Genomic DNA, 13,299 nt, shown 5'->3' with positions numbered 1-13,299 from the left:
CAAGGAAGGCCTTGTAGCACAGTGGGTGGCGTCCGTGCAGTGCACTCTGGGGTAGAAGCTCCAGGTTCAAGTCCCATTCCAGGACTTGATGACTAAGGAAGGTACCTTTGTAGTGTGGCCAAAACAGGTCAAGTATCAACCTGCAAACACTTCCAGCACACACCAGGGGCAGGTTCCTGGGAGAGATTCCTGGTCAGCCATAGAATGGAAAGAAATTGCAGCCTTGACCATCTCGATCCATAGCTCCAGGGTGCAACATGCTGTAAAAGTGTATGTTGCCACAGCAACTCGGACTCCTTCGGGAGCTGGCTGTGTCACATCTGCGGCACAGCCAGTGTGGATCAGGTTGGTGCCAATAGCTTGGAGCACCCATTGCCTCAAGTCGCCTACCCATGATAGAGACGGTGATGGGTTTGAGGGGAAGTTGGATAAACACTGTGGTCAAAGGAATGGCCTATTCCTGAGCTTTAGGTTGACTAAATTCTAGGTGGCTAGCACTGTGGTCTCCAAGCTCAAAGGTCGTGGCTTCAAGTCCCTACTGCAGAGATTTGAACCCATCATCCAGGCCAACACTCTCAATGCAATTCTGAGAAGACCTGCACTTCCGGAAGTGCCAACTTTGGGGGGAGACATTAAACTGGAGCCACGCTCACCTCTCGAGTAGATGTAAAAATTACCATCGCCACAATTCGAAGAATAGCAGGGGAACTCTTCCCAATGACATGGGTCAAACTTTAATCAAAATCTATCTGCTCCTTCCAAGAGATTCACTATCTCCCAATCCTTTCTCACACTCTTTTCCTTTCTTGCATTTCTCAGGCAATCCTGATCCTGTCCTCGCTGCAGAATTCAATCATTGGAACGCTGGCTGGGGCTGGGAACATCCGTTGTGCTCCTCCATACTCTGCAAGGACCAGAGGCCAACGTAAGTACTTCAACCTGGTATAGCGCAACTACCCTGGAGAGTAGTAGGCCTTGTGGGGGCAGGGTGGATGATACGAGTAGTGAGCTAGTGTACTCTTGGCCAGGACATCATTTCCCCTCCCCCCCCTTCCATAAACTTCAGCTGATTAATACTCTGCTGCCAGTAAACAAATTGACACCCAGTCCCATTCCCCCATCACGCCCCATGACTCACTGACCTAAGCTGCCTTTCGCAACGGCAATGCTTCCATTGAAACATTCTCCTCGTTTTCAGATCTTTCCATGGTCTCGGCCTGTCTCTATGACCTCCTCCAGCCCCCCAACCCTCAAAGATCTCTGCACCCCTCTCGCACACTCCCGATTTTCATCACTCCAGCATTGGCAGCTGTGCCTTCTGCTGCCAGGGTCTTGAACTCTAAAATTTCCTCCCTAAACCTCTCCTCTTTTAAAGCACACATTTAACTGCCTTAGGAGTCTGGTACAGCCGGAAAAACCAGGCGCAAAACCATCTGAAGAAATAGTGGACATTTTGCCGGGTCACTATTCATCATAACCAACCTTTAGTCATTGCAGAAAAGTTCAGGTTTCATAAGCTCAACAAAGATGAAGGTGAATCATTCACACAGTTTGTAGCTTCCCTAAAAAGACTGGTCAAACACTGCCTGGGGTTGTTTTCTTGTAACAGAGAAGGTTAAAGGGGACTTGATTGAGGTGTACAAAATTTAAAAGTACCCAATTATTGTTTTCCAATTTAGCGTGGCCAATCCACCTACCCTGTACATCTATAATAATAATCTTTATTACTGTCACAAGTATGCAGCAGTGCTAACCACTGTGCCGCCCTTAGGTGTACAACATTATGAAGGACATAGATAGGGTAGATGGGTAGAGGCTGTTCCCCTTAGTTGAGGGATCAATAACAAGGGGGCATAGATTTAGGAAAAACGTAACCGCAGAATAGGCGAAGTGTACTAGAAGTGATCCAGTACTGTCAGAGGCTACGAACATGGTGCTTCAAGACAAGACTCCCCAAAGACTTGAGTTACCCGTAGAAGCAGGCTGTCTTGAGGTGGCATGGAGGCAAGGGGTTGCTGACTCACAGAGCCAGGGACCGGTTCAATTCCAATCTTGGATGACTGCGTGGAGTTTGCACTTTCTCCCCGAGTCTCTGTGGGTTTCCTCCCACAGTCCAAAGGTGTGCAGGTTAGGTGGATTGGTCGTGATAAATTGCCCTTAGTGTCCAAAGGTTAGGTGGGGTTATGGGGGGGGGGGGGCAGAGTTGGTGCAGACCCGATGGGTTGAACGACCTCCTTGTGCCTCTGTAGGAATACTACGAATTGTCTCCTCTGGGGAAAGAAAGTCATCATTTCACCATCATTAAGAAAATGTCGATTAATCCAATGACACAAAGGCCACTGTGGTATTGTAAGGTTGAAGGAGATCAAGGGTTTTATTTTTGGTGGTTGTGGCTAGATGCCAAAATTGTTAAGTTGGGAACGTATTCGGCTCGAGCACAAGTGCGGCAACTGCCGCCATTAGCCCTGTTGCACCTGTGGGAATGGCCAGAAGAGGCCTGGCAACGATACATGGTGATTACACCAGCGCACGCTTCTCATTGTACTCGACACTCACTCAAAATGATCTGAAGTTGCCATCGTGAAGATAACGTCATCGGAGAAATAGTTGAGAGATTGGGTGAAATCTTCAGCAGATTTGGTTAGCCTGAACAACTGGTGAGTGATAATGGGCCGCAGTTCATATCTCAAGAGTTCATAAATTACTTGAAGGAGAACGGAATTCAACACAGCTGGTCCGCTCCTCATTACCCAGCCACTAATAGGCTGGCAGATGTTCTGTACAGAGGATGAAACAGTTGCTAAAGTTAACCAGAGAACAAGGTTCATTGACTAAATGTTTGAGTCAATTCCTGCTCTCGTACAGGAAAACTGCACAATCGACAACCCAACTTTCTCCAGTGGTAGCCAATGGTTAAACGTCAACCACACACAGCATTCGATTTGCTAAAACCACCCAAGACAAAAGAAATTGTGGAGAGGAAGCAGCAGGATCAGGTCACACGGTGGGAGAACAAGGCAAAATGTTGCGTTTTTCACCAGGGTCAAGAGGTTCTTGCGAGAAATTATACCACAAGTGAAAAGTGGATTCCTGCCACCATCTTAGCACAGACAAACCCGTCTCTGACACCATACAAACCCACTGTACGAAACCCCTACACTAGAACATAGAACATAGTGCAGAATAAATATAATAATCGCTTATTGTCACAAGTAGGCTACAATGAAGTTACTGTGAAAAGCCCCTTTTGCAAACAGGCCATTCGGCCCATCGAGTCTGCACCGACCCACTTAAGCCCTCACTTCCACCCTATCCCTGTAACCCAATAACCCCTCCTAACCTTTTAAGTCACGAAGGGCAATTTATCATGGCCAATCCACCTAACCTGCACATTTTGGACTGTGGGAGGAAACCGGAGCACCCGGAGGAAACCCACGCAGACACGGCGAGAACGTACAGACTCCGCACAGACAGTGACCCAGCGAGGAATCGAACCTGGGACCCTGGCGCTGTGAAGCCACAGTGTGCTACCACTTGTGCTACCGTGCTGCTCACGTTAGGTGGGGTTGCTGGGCTACGGGGATAGGGTGGAGGTGTGGGCTTAGATTGGATGCTCTTTCCAAGGGCCGGTGCAGACTCAATGGGCCAAATGGCCTCGTCCTGCACTGTAAATTCTATGATATGTAATATGGAGAAGACATGCCGATCAACGTTTGCCAACAAGAACCAATCCACCAGAGGAAGAACCGGCATAGAATCCAAATCCAGCTGTGCCAAGAGATGACCTGGACTTCCCTGACACTAACCAAACAAATTTGAGAGAACCGCTCAATTGCGAATCCAACACCAAGTCAACCTGAGATCACTACGTCAACTCCAGTTAAGATAACCACTGCCGAGGCTCACACCAAGCCAAAGACACCAGAAGTTGCAGCAAGCACTAAAAAGCAGACGCTGGAGGTTTGCCGACAGCCACACAGAGAATGACGGCCTCCGGAATGTCTGATGTACTGAGTGTTGTTGATTGATTGTTCGTGTTGCTCACTGATTGTTAATGTTACAAAGCAGCCTCGAAGCTGGTCAGGGGCACTTTAACAGAACGATTGCGTGACGTCATCGGAGATGATGATGTCATTGACCATTTGCGCAAGTAAACGGACAATCTAACATCAGAGCCTGTAGTGTTCAGTGTTTTTCAAACTTTTTTCCCGGGAACCGCTTTTGGCAACTGGCACACCTTCAGGACCCATGCCGGCCGACCTTTGTGACACACATCATGTTCACTTACCTTTTTAGAGAAAGGGGAGCATGCTTTGTCCTCACAATCTCACTGAAATCCAGTTGAAAGGAGCAGAGGGCAATGCGTGAAACAGGTGCAGACTTCAGCCAGTTTCTTTGTGCTGTCTTCAGCTTTATGAAAACAAAAAATCCAACCTCACAAACGTAGGTCATCGTGAAGGGCTATAGCATCGAAAATCATGGACTTCAGGAAGCGAGGTGTTGTACACACCCGTGTCTGCATCAATGGTGCCGAGGTGGAGATGGTTGACAGCTTCAAATTCCTAGGGGTGCACATCACCAACAATCTGTCCTGGTCCACCCACGTCGAAGCTATGACCAGGAAAGCACAACAGCGCCTATACTTCCTCAGGAAACTAAGGAAATTCAGCACGTCCACATCGACCCTCCAAGCCTGAGCTGATCATAATGCCCTAACTAAAAATGTCCTTTTCATGTATGGAACGATCTGCTGATCTGCACACAGAACAATACTTTTCACTGTACCTCGGTACACGGGACACTAAATAAATCTCAATTTAAATGCTTGTACTCAGCACTGGATACTCCTGGGAGTTGCTACACCAGAATGCTGACATCCTTGTAGCTTTTGGTACATTTTTAATGTGGTATCACAGGTCAGCAACAGCAGTGTAGTCTTTTAATTTGGAGTCAGCTCAAGTTAGTAACTGACTCTGGGGTCTCACCCTCTAAATAGATTTTTCACATACTACCTCTCTTTCAAATTCTGAAACTTCTCTTATTTGCCAGTACTTCCCAGCACATAACACACATGGCCTTTGCCTCCTTATTTGCATCGCCACAACGGACAAAACCATACCTCAAGAAATCATCTTTATACTCCTTTATTCCGAGTTAAGTTTATTTTTTCAGGTCTTTAACCAGAGGTCTTGGAGCTCTAACACTACAACTGCTCTGTCCTGCGCTGGACTCTCCTGGGCAGCGCTCTCCAGCAGATTCTGTTGTGAGATCCTCTCCAATGAGTAAACTGCCCATTTGAGTCTCTGGCCATCCCTTACTTTAAAAAAAACCCCCATTGATCTTCACAGTTCGCTTGCCTTGCTTGCCCTCAGTTGCAAAATTGAAGCAACTCCACTCCCAGCTTTGACGCCAAAGGTACATGCTGCTTCACATCAATTCAAAGTGCAGATCACGTGAACTACTCTCTGCTACAGCTTCTGGCCAGAAGAATTCAGCCTAACCTGCATCTCCATCACAAAGGCAGCAGCAGGGGACTTCCGGGTGCGGCGATGACCAGCTGAGTCGCACGTTTCGGCAGCTCCCTGTGAAACGGACTTTTGGGCTCTTGATTGGAGCCCCAACGGCAATTTTAACGGCTGAAAACACCGTGCGGTAAACCAGAAGGGTGTTCCCCCTGGACACGGATGGAAAAAGGAGAGGAAAGTGGCCGGATTGCAGCGGATCCTTTGGAACAACGGCAAGGAAGGCAAGCAGAAACCAAGATGGCGTCGGAAGGTGGCAGTTTCATATGGGGCCCTGAACAACAAGAGTTTTTGAAACGCTGCGTGGAGGAGATAAAAAAGGAAATGAAGAAAGAGTTGTTGGCCCCGATATTACAGGCGATTGAAGGGCTGAAAGAGGAACAAAAGACCCAGGAGCAGGAGCTTCGGGTCGTGAAGGCGAAAGCAGCAGAGAATGAAAACGACATACAGGGCCTGGTGGTGAAGTCGGAGATACAGGAGGCACACCAGAAACGATCTGTGGAGAGGTTGGAGGCACTGGAAAATAACGCAAGGAGGAACAACTTGAGGATTCTTGGCCTTCCTGAAGGTGTGGAGGGGGCGGACGTCGGGGCATATGTGAGCACGATGCTGCACTCGTTAATGGGAGTGGAGGCCCCGACGGGTCCGTTGGAGGTGGAGGGAGCATACCGAGTTATGGTGCGAGGACCGAGAGCAGGAGAAGCTCCCAGAGCCATAGTGGTGAGATTTCTCCGTTTTAAGGATAGAGAAATGGTCCTTAGATGGGCGAAGAAAACTCGGCGTAGTAAATGGGAGAACGCGGTGATCCGCGTCTATCAAGATTGGAGTGCAGAGGTGGCGAGAAGGAGGGCGAGCTTTAATCGGGCCAAAGCAGTACTTCACAAAAAAAAGATAAAGTTTGGAATGCTGCAACCGGCAAGACTGTGGGTCACATATCAAGGGAGGCACCACTACTTTGAGACGGCGGATGAAGCGTGGACTTTTATTGTAGAAGAAAAATTGGAATGATTGGACTACGAAAATGAACGTTTGGACAAAGTGGTGGGACGAGTGGGGGGGGGGGGGCGAAGAGGGATTGTATGATTAATCCTGCGGTATGGTAACTTTTCTTTCTCCCACAGGTGGTGATGGGGGGAGGTGGGGAGGGAGAGGAGATGGGGCGTTGGCCATGGGAGGCGGGGCCGAGGGAGAGGCGCGGGCTTGGTTCCCGCGCTATGATAATTATGGCGGGAATAGAGAAGCAGGAAGGAGGGGGCGCCGCACGGGGCGAGCCGTGATCACGGGGGGAAGCCAAGGTCAGCCAGAGTTTGCTGACTTCTGGGAGCAACATGGGGGGAGTAATTACGCTAGCGGGGGGTCTAGCGGGGGGGGGGGGGGGAGGGGGGAATTACTGGGTTGCTGCTGCTGGGGAAAGGGGGGAGTGGGTGCGGGAAAGGATGGGCGGGGGGGGCACCGTCTGGGAGAAATACAGCCGCGTGGGAACTGGGCGAGAAGCTGGAAAAAGATGATGGCTAACCGGCAAGGGGGGGGGGGGGGCTGGGAAGCCCCCCAACTCGGCTGATCACGTGGAACGTGAGGGGGCTTAACGGGCCGATAAAGAGGGCACGAGTACTCGCACACCTTAAGAAACTTAAAGCAGATGTGGTCATGTTACAGGAAACGCACCTGAAACTGATAGATCAGGTTAGGTTGCGCAAAGGATGGGTAGGGCAGGTGTTCCATTCGGGGCTGGATGCGAAAAACAGGGGGGTGGCTATATTAGTGGGGAAGCGGGTAATGTTCGAGGCAAAGACTATAGTGGCGGATAACGGGGGCAGATACGTGATGGTGAGTGGCAAATTACAGGGAGAGATGGTGGTGTTGGTAAACGTGTACGCCCCGAATTGGGACGATGCCAATTTTATGAGGCGAATGCTAGGACGCATCCCAGACCTAGAGACCGGAAAGCTGATAATGGGGGGAGACTTTAACACGGTGTTGGAACCAAGGCTGGATAGGTCGAAGTCCAGGACTGGTAGGAGGCCGGCAGCAGCCAAGGTGCTTAAGGATTTTATGGAGCAGATGGGAGGGGTGGACCCGTGGAGATTCAGTAGACCTAGGAGTAAGGAGGTCTCGTTTTTCTCCTATGTCCATAAAGTCTATTCACGCATAGACTTTTTTGTGTTGGGTAGGGCATTGATCCCGAGGGTGAGGGGAACGGAATATACGGCTATAGCCATTTCGGATCATGCCCCACACTGGGTAGACTTGGAGATAGGGGAGGAAACAAGAGGGCGTCCACCCTGGAGAATGGATATGGGACTAATGGCGGATGAGGGGGTGTGCTTAAGGGTGAGGGGATGCATTGAAAAGTACTTGGAACTCAATGACAATGGGGAGGTTCAGGTGGGAGTGGTCTGGAAGGCGTTGAAGGCGGTGGTTAGGGGGGAGCTGATATCAATAAGGACACATAAAGGGAAGCAGGAGAGTAAGGAACGGGAGCGGTTGTTGCAAGAACTTTTGAGGGTGGACAGACAGTATGCGGAAGCACCGGAGGAGGGACTGTATAGGGAAAGGCAAAGGCTGCATGTGGAATTTGACTTGCTGACCACAGGCACTGCAGAGGCACAATGGAGGAAGGCGCAGGGTGTACAGTATGAATATGGAGAGAAGGCGAGCAGATTGCTGGCACACCAATTGAGGAAAAGGGGAGCAGCGAGGGAAATAGGGGGGGTGAGAGACGAAGATGGAGAGACGGAGCGGGGAGCGGAGAGAGTGAATGAAGTGTTTAAGACATTTTATAAAAAATTGTATGAAGCTCAACCCCCGGATGGGAGGGAGAGAATGATGGAGTTTTTGGATCGGCTGGAAATTCCCAAGGTGGAAGAGCAGGAAAGGATGGGATTGGGAGCACAGATCACGGTAGAAGAAGTGGTGAAAGGAATTAGGAACATGCAGACGGGAAAGGCCCCGGGACCGGACGGATTCCCAGTTGAATTTTACAGAAAATATTTGGACTTGCTCGCCCCGCTACTGACGAGGACCTTCAACGAGGCAAAGGAAAGGGGACAACTGCCCCCGACTATGTCAGAAGCAACGATATCGCTTCTTTTAAAGAAGGAAAAGGATCCGCTACAATGCGGGTCCTACAGACCAATCTCCCTCCTCAATGTAGATGCCAAGGTCTTGGCCAAGGTAATGGCAATGAGAATAGAGGAATGTGTCCCGGGGGTGGTTCATGAGGACCAAACTGGGTTTGTGAAGGGGAGACAGCTGAACACGAACATACGGAGGTTGTTAGGGGTAATGATGATGGCCCCACCAGAGGGTGAAACGGAGATAGTAGTGGCGATGGATGCCGAGAAAGCATTTGATAGAGTGCAGTGGGATTATCTGTGGGAGGTGTTGAGGAGATTTGGGCTCGGAGAGGGGTATGTTAGATGGGTGCAGCTGTTGTATAGGGCCCCAGTGGCGAGTGTGGTCACGAATGGACGGGGATCGGCATATTTTCGGCTCCATAGAGGGACAAGGCAGGGATGTCCTCTGTCCCCATTACTGTTTGCACTGGCGATTGAGCCCCTGGCGATAGCGCTGAGAGGTTCCAAGGGATGGAGGGGAATACTTAGGGGAGGAGAAGAACACCGGGTATCTTTATATGCGGATGATCTGCTACTATATGTGGCGGATCCAGCGGAGGGGATGCCAGAAATAATGCGGATACTTGGGGAGTTTGGGGATTTTTCAGGGTATAAATTGAACATGGGAAAGAGTGAGCTGTTTGTGGTGCATCCAGGGGAGCAGAGTAGAGAAATAGAAGACCTACCGTTGAGGAAGGTAACAAGAGACTTTCGTTACCTGGGGATCCAGATAGCTAAGAATTGGGGCACATTGCACAGGCTAAATTTGACGCGGTTGGTGGAACAGATGGAGGAAGATTTCAAGAGATGGGATATGGTAGCATTGTCAATGGCAGGGAGGGTGCAGGCAGTTAAGATGGTGGTCCTCCCGAGATTCCTTTTTGTGTTTCAGTGTCTCCCGGTGGTGATCACGAAGGCTTTTTTCAAAAGGATAGAAAAGAGTATCATGGGTTTTGTTTGGGCCGGGAAGACTCCGAGAGTGAGGAAGGGATTCTTACAGCGTAGTAGGGATAGGGGGGGACTGGCACTACCGAGCCTAAGTGAGTATTATTGGGCCGCTAATATTTCAATGGTGAGTAAGTGGATGGGAGAGGAGGAAGGAGCAGCGTGGAAGAGATTAGAGAGGGCGTCCTGTAGGGGGACCAGCCTGCAGGCTATGGTGACAGCCCCATTGCCGTTCTCACCAAGGAACTATACCACGAGTCCGGTGGTGGTAGCTACACTGAAGATTTGGGGACAGTGGAGACGACATAGGGGAAAGACCGGAGCACTGGGGGGGTCCCCGATAAGAAACAACCATAGGTTTGCCCCGGGGGGAATGGATGGGGGATATGGAATGTGGCAAAGAGCAGGTATAACGCAATTGAAAGATCTATTTGTGGATGGGAAGTTTGCGAGTCTGGGAGCGCTGACCGAGAAATATGGGTTGCCCCAAGGGAATGCATTCAGGTACATGCAATTGAGGGCTTTTGCGAGGCAGCAGGTGAGGGAATTCCCGCAGCTCCCAACACAAGAGGTGCAGGACAGAGTCATCTCAAAGAAATGGGTGGGGGACGGTAAGGTGTCGGATATATATAGGGAAATGAGAGACGAAGGGGAGACTATGATGGACGAACTAAAAGGGAAATGGGAAGAAGAGCTAGGGGAGGAGATTGAGGAGGGGATGTGGGCAGATGCCCTAAACAGGGTAAACTCGTCGTCCTCGTGCGCCAGGCTAAGCCTGATTCAGTTTAAGGTATTACACAGGGCACATATGACTGGAACACGGCTCAGTAAATTTTTTGGGGTGGAGGATAGGTGTGCGAGGTGCTCGAGAAGCCCAGCGAATCATACCCATATGTTTTGGTCATGCCCAGCACTACAGGGGTTTTGGATGGGGGTGACAAAGGTGCTTTCGAAAGTAGTAGGAGTCCGGGTCGAACCAAGCTGGGGGTTGGCTATATTTGGGGTTGCACAAGAGCCGGGAGTGCAGGAGGCGAAAGAGGCCGATGTTTTACTTCCTTACTCGAAGTAAAGCTCTATGCTTTGGCTGAACCTTCGAGCCCTACGGACGCAATCTTGAATCCACCATACCCTTGGTCCCCGCTCAATATTCAGAAGAATACTGGCTGATTCCCACCCCATATGCATGCATGCCAAAAACCTCAACCTGGGGTTAGGAGACAAATCATAGCCCCCGTCCCCATTGAAAACAAGTTAGCCAAGCAGAGGTCAGGGCTCAAGCTTGGGGTATCCTGTCCCTGCAGTTCTGCACATTAAACAGTCCACTTTATTGACTGACCCTCAATAGACAGTGTGTTAGAAACAGGAAGAAACCATTAGATTGGATCATGGCTGACCTATCTTCAGTCCAGTAACTCAGCTTAGTTCCGTAACACTTAAATAGCAACAAATGGTACAGAAATGTTCAGTTGACAACCTCCCCCCCGCCCCCCTTTCCCAAGGCTTGGGGGGGAGACAATTGAAGAATATTCCACTAACCGATGTGGAGAAATGCTTGCTGCTATCATGCCTAAATATCCTGGCTCTTTAACCTTCTCAATCCTCCTGGCAGAGAAAATAGTTTCTCTCCAAGAATCCAGGAATCATTTCACCACGCTGGCATTTTCCTCATGATTAATGAGATATGGAACTGAAAATTATTTACCCTGCACAAGCCACGCTGGCCTGTCACCTGGTGGTAATGTCATTGCCCCAGTAATCTAGAGATTCAGGCTAATGCTCTGGGGATATGGGTTCAAATCCCAACACCGCAGCACAAATAAATCTTGAATATATAGCCCATCTGCGTAATGGTGACCATGACATCGATTGTTGTAAAAACCCATCTGGTTCACTAATGCCCCTTTAGGGAAGGAAATCTGCTGCCCTTACCTGGTCTGGCCTGCATGTGACTCCAGACCCACAGGGAAGTGGTTGACTCTTAACTATCTTCTGAAATGGCCGAGCGATCCACTCGATCCAAGGGCAATTACGGATGGGCAACAAATTCCCGTACCAGCCTCCCCGAACAGGCGCCGGAATGTGGCGACTAGGGGCTTTTCACTGTAACTTCATTGAAGCCTACTTGTGACAATAAGCGATTTTCATTTCATTTTTATTGTTCAAATGCTGGCCCAGCCAATCTCACTTCAGGAATATTGCCCTGGGAGGAAATGCTGCGGCAATTCAATAATAATAATAATAATAGCTTGTCATAAGTAGGCTTCAATTAAGTTAATGTGAAAAGCCCCTAGTCACCACATTCTGGCGCCTGTTCGGGGAGGCCGGTACGGGAATTGAACCCACGCTGCCTCCTTGTTCTGCATTACAAGCCAGCTGTTTAGCCCAGTGTGCTAAACCAGCCCACTGGAATGACACACTGCACGGAGTCAAATTCTGAGTTCAGGAATAAGGATGTTGGAATTGAGGTTGTTAAAAGTTGATTTGAGAAGTTAATTGGATGGACAAATAGAAACTGTTTCCTCTGGTAGAGGAATTAAAAAATTTAAATTTAGAGTGGTGATATCAGGAAGTATTTCCTCACATGAATCGGTGGAAATCTGAAATTCTCTTTCCCATAGTTATTGGAAGTCAATGGACAAAACTGAGATTGGAGGAACCAAGAGGGGTAGATTATCATAGAATTTACAGTGCTGAAGGAGGCCATTCGGCCCATCGAGTCTGTACCGGCTCTTGGAAAGAGCACCCTACCCAAGGTCAACATCTCCACCCTATCCCCATAACCCAGTAACCCCACCTAACACTAAGGGCAATTTTGGACACTAAGGGCAATTTATCATGGCCAATCCACCTAACCTGCACATCTTTGGACTGTGGGAGGAACCGGAGCACCCGGAGGAAACCCACGCACACACGGGGAGGATGTGCAGACTCCGCACAGACAGTGACCCAAGCCGGAATCGAACCTGGGACCCTGGAGCTGTGAAGCAATTGTGCTATCCGCAATGCTACCGTTGAGATACAGATCAGCCATGATCCAACTGAATTGGTGGGACAGTTGAGGGACTGAATAGCTGACTTCTATTCTTCATCACCTTATCTCGAAACTGTTTCGTTGCTTTGCATGGATGGTAATTCCAGAACCTTCTATTCCTTCACAGTCATGAACAACCAGCTGCTAATTATAGAGATGTTCTTTGTTGGAGTGCTGACACAAGCGTCCTACAGGAAGAAGGATGATCGACCAGGTTACAGAGCATTGGACACAGCCCAACCCAAACAGGAGAAGAGAGGTTCTCAAACACCAGAAAATAGCAGCAACCAGGTCACCCCTTCACCTGGGGATGTAGGACAACGCTGTAATCTGTAAACGCTGGGGGCACTGATAACCTCAAATTGAACCCCTCCAAAAAACTTGAATTAAAATGTACAATTTTACATGAAGTTCCTTTAAAAGTGTAGCACACCCTCACACCCAAGTCAGAGGTTCAAACCCAGCTCTTTAGATTTGAGCGCATAATCTATCCTGGCAGTCCCCAATACTAAGTGAGTGCTGAACTGCTTTGCTCTTCGTGTCGTGGTCAGTGTAATCCCTGAACCATCCTCAAATGTCATCATAGAATCTTACAGCCTCTCGGCATCCACTCTGCCAAACCCTGTCAAGCATTTTATGTTGCAATGTTATCACCTCTCATTCATCTGAATGTCAAAGAACGTTG

The 13,299-nt window shown here is 49.3% G+C and overlaps 2 protein-coding genes across 2 annotated transcripts in view; one reads left to right on the top strand and one right to left on the bottom strand.

The window, feature by feature from the left end:
* The window catches only part of LOC140389524 (organic solute transporter subunit alpha-like), a 69,421-nt gene extending 56,403 nt beyond the window's left edge, over positions 1 to 13,018 (top strand). Inside the window, exons 8-9 of the mRNA XM_072473704.1 lie at positions 820 to 925; positions 12,742 to 13,018. Coding sequence (XP_072329805.1) covers positions 820 to 925; positions 12,742 to 12,950 — 315 coding nt within the window. The 3' untranslated portion in view covers positions 12,951 to 13,018. The remainder of the gene's footprint in view (positions 1 to 819; positions 926 to 12,741) is intronic.
* dynlt2b (dynein light chain Tctex-type 2B) overlaps positions 1 to 13,299 on the bottom strand; it is an 832,392-nt gene that overhangs the window by 594,802 nt on the left and 224,291 nt on the right. The gene's annotated exons all lie outside the window — the stretch shown is intronic.

This window comes from Scyliorhinus torazame, chromosome 14 (genome assembly GCF_047496885.1).
Source record: "Scyliorhinus torazame isolate Kashiwa2021f chromosome 14, sScyTor2.1, whole genome shotgun sequence".
Lineage (NCBI taxonomy): Eukaryota > Metazoa > Chordata > Chondrichthyes > Carcharhiniformes > Scyliorhinidae > Scyliorhinus > Scyliorhinus torazame.
This window is presented reverse-complemented; position numbering and strand designations above follow the sequence as displayed.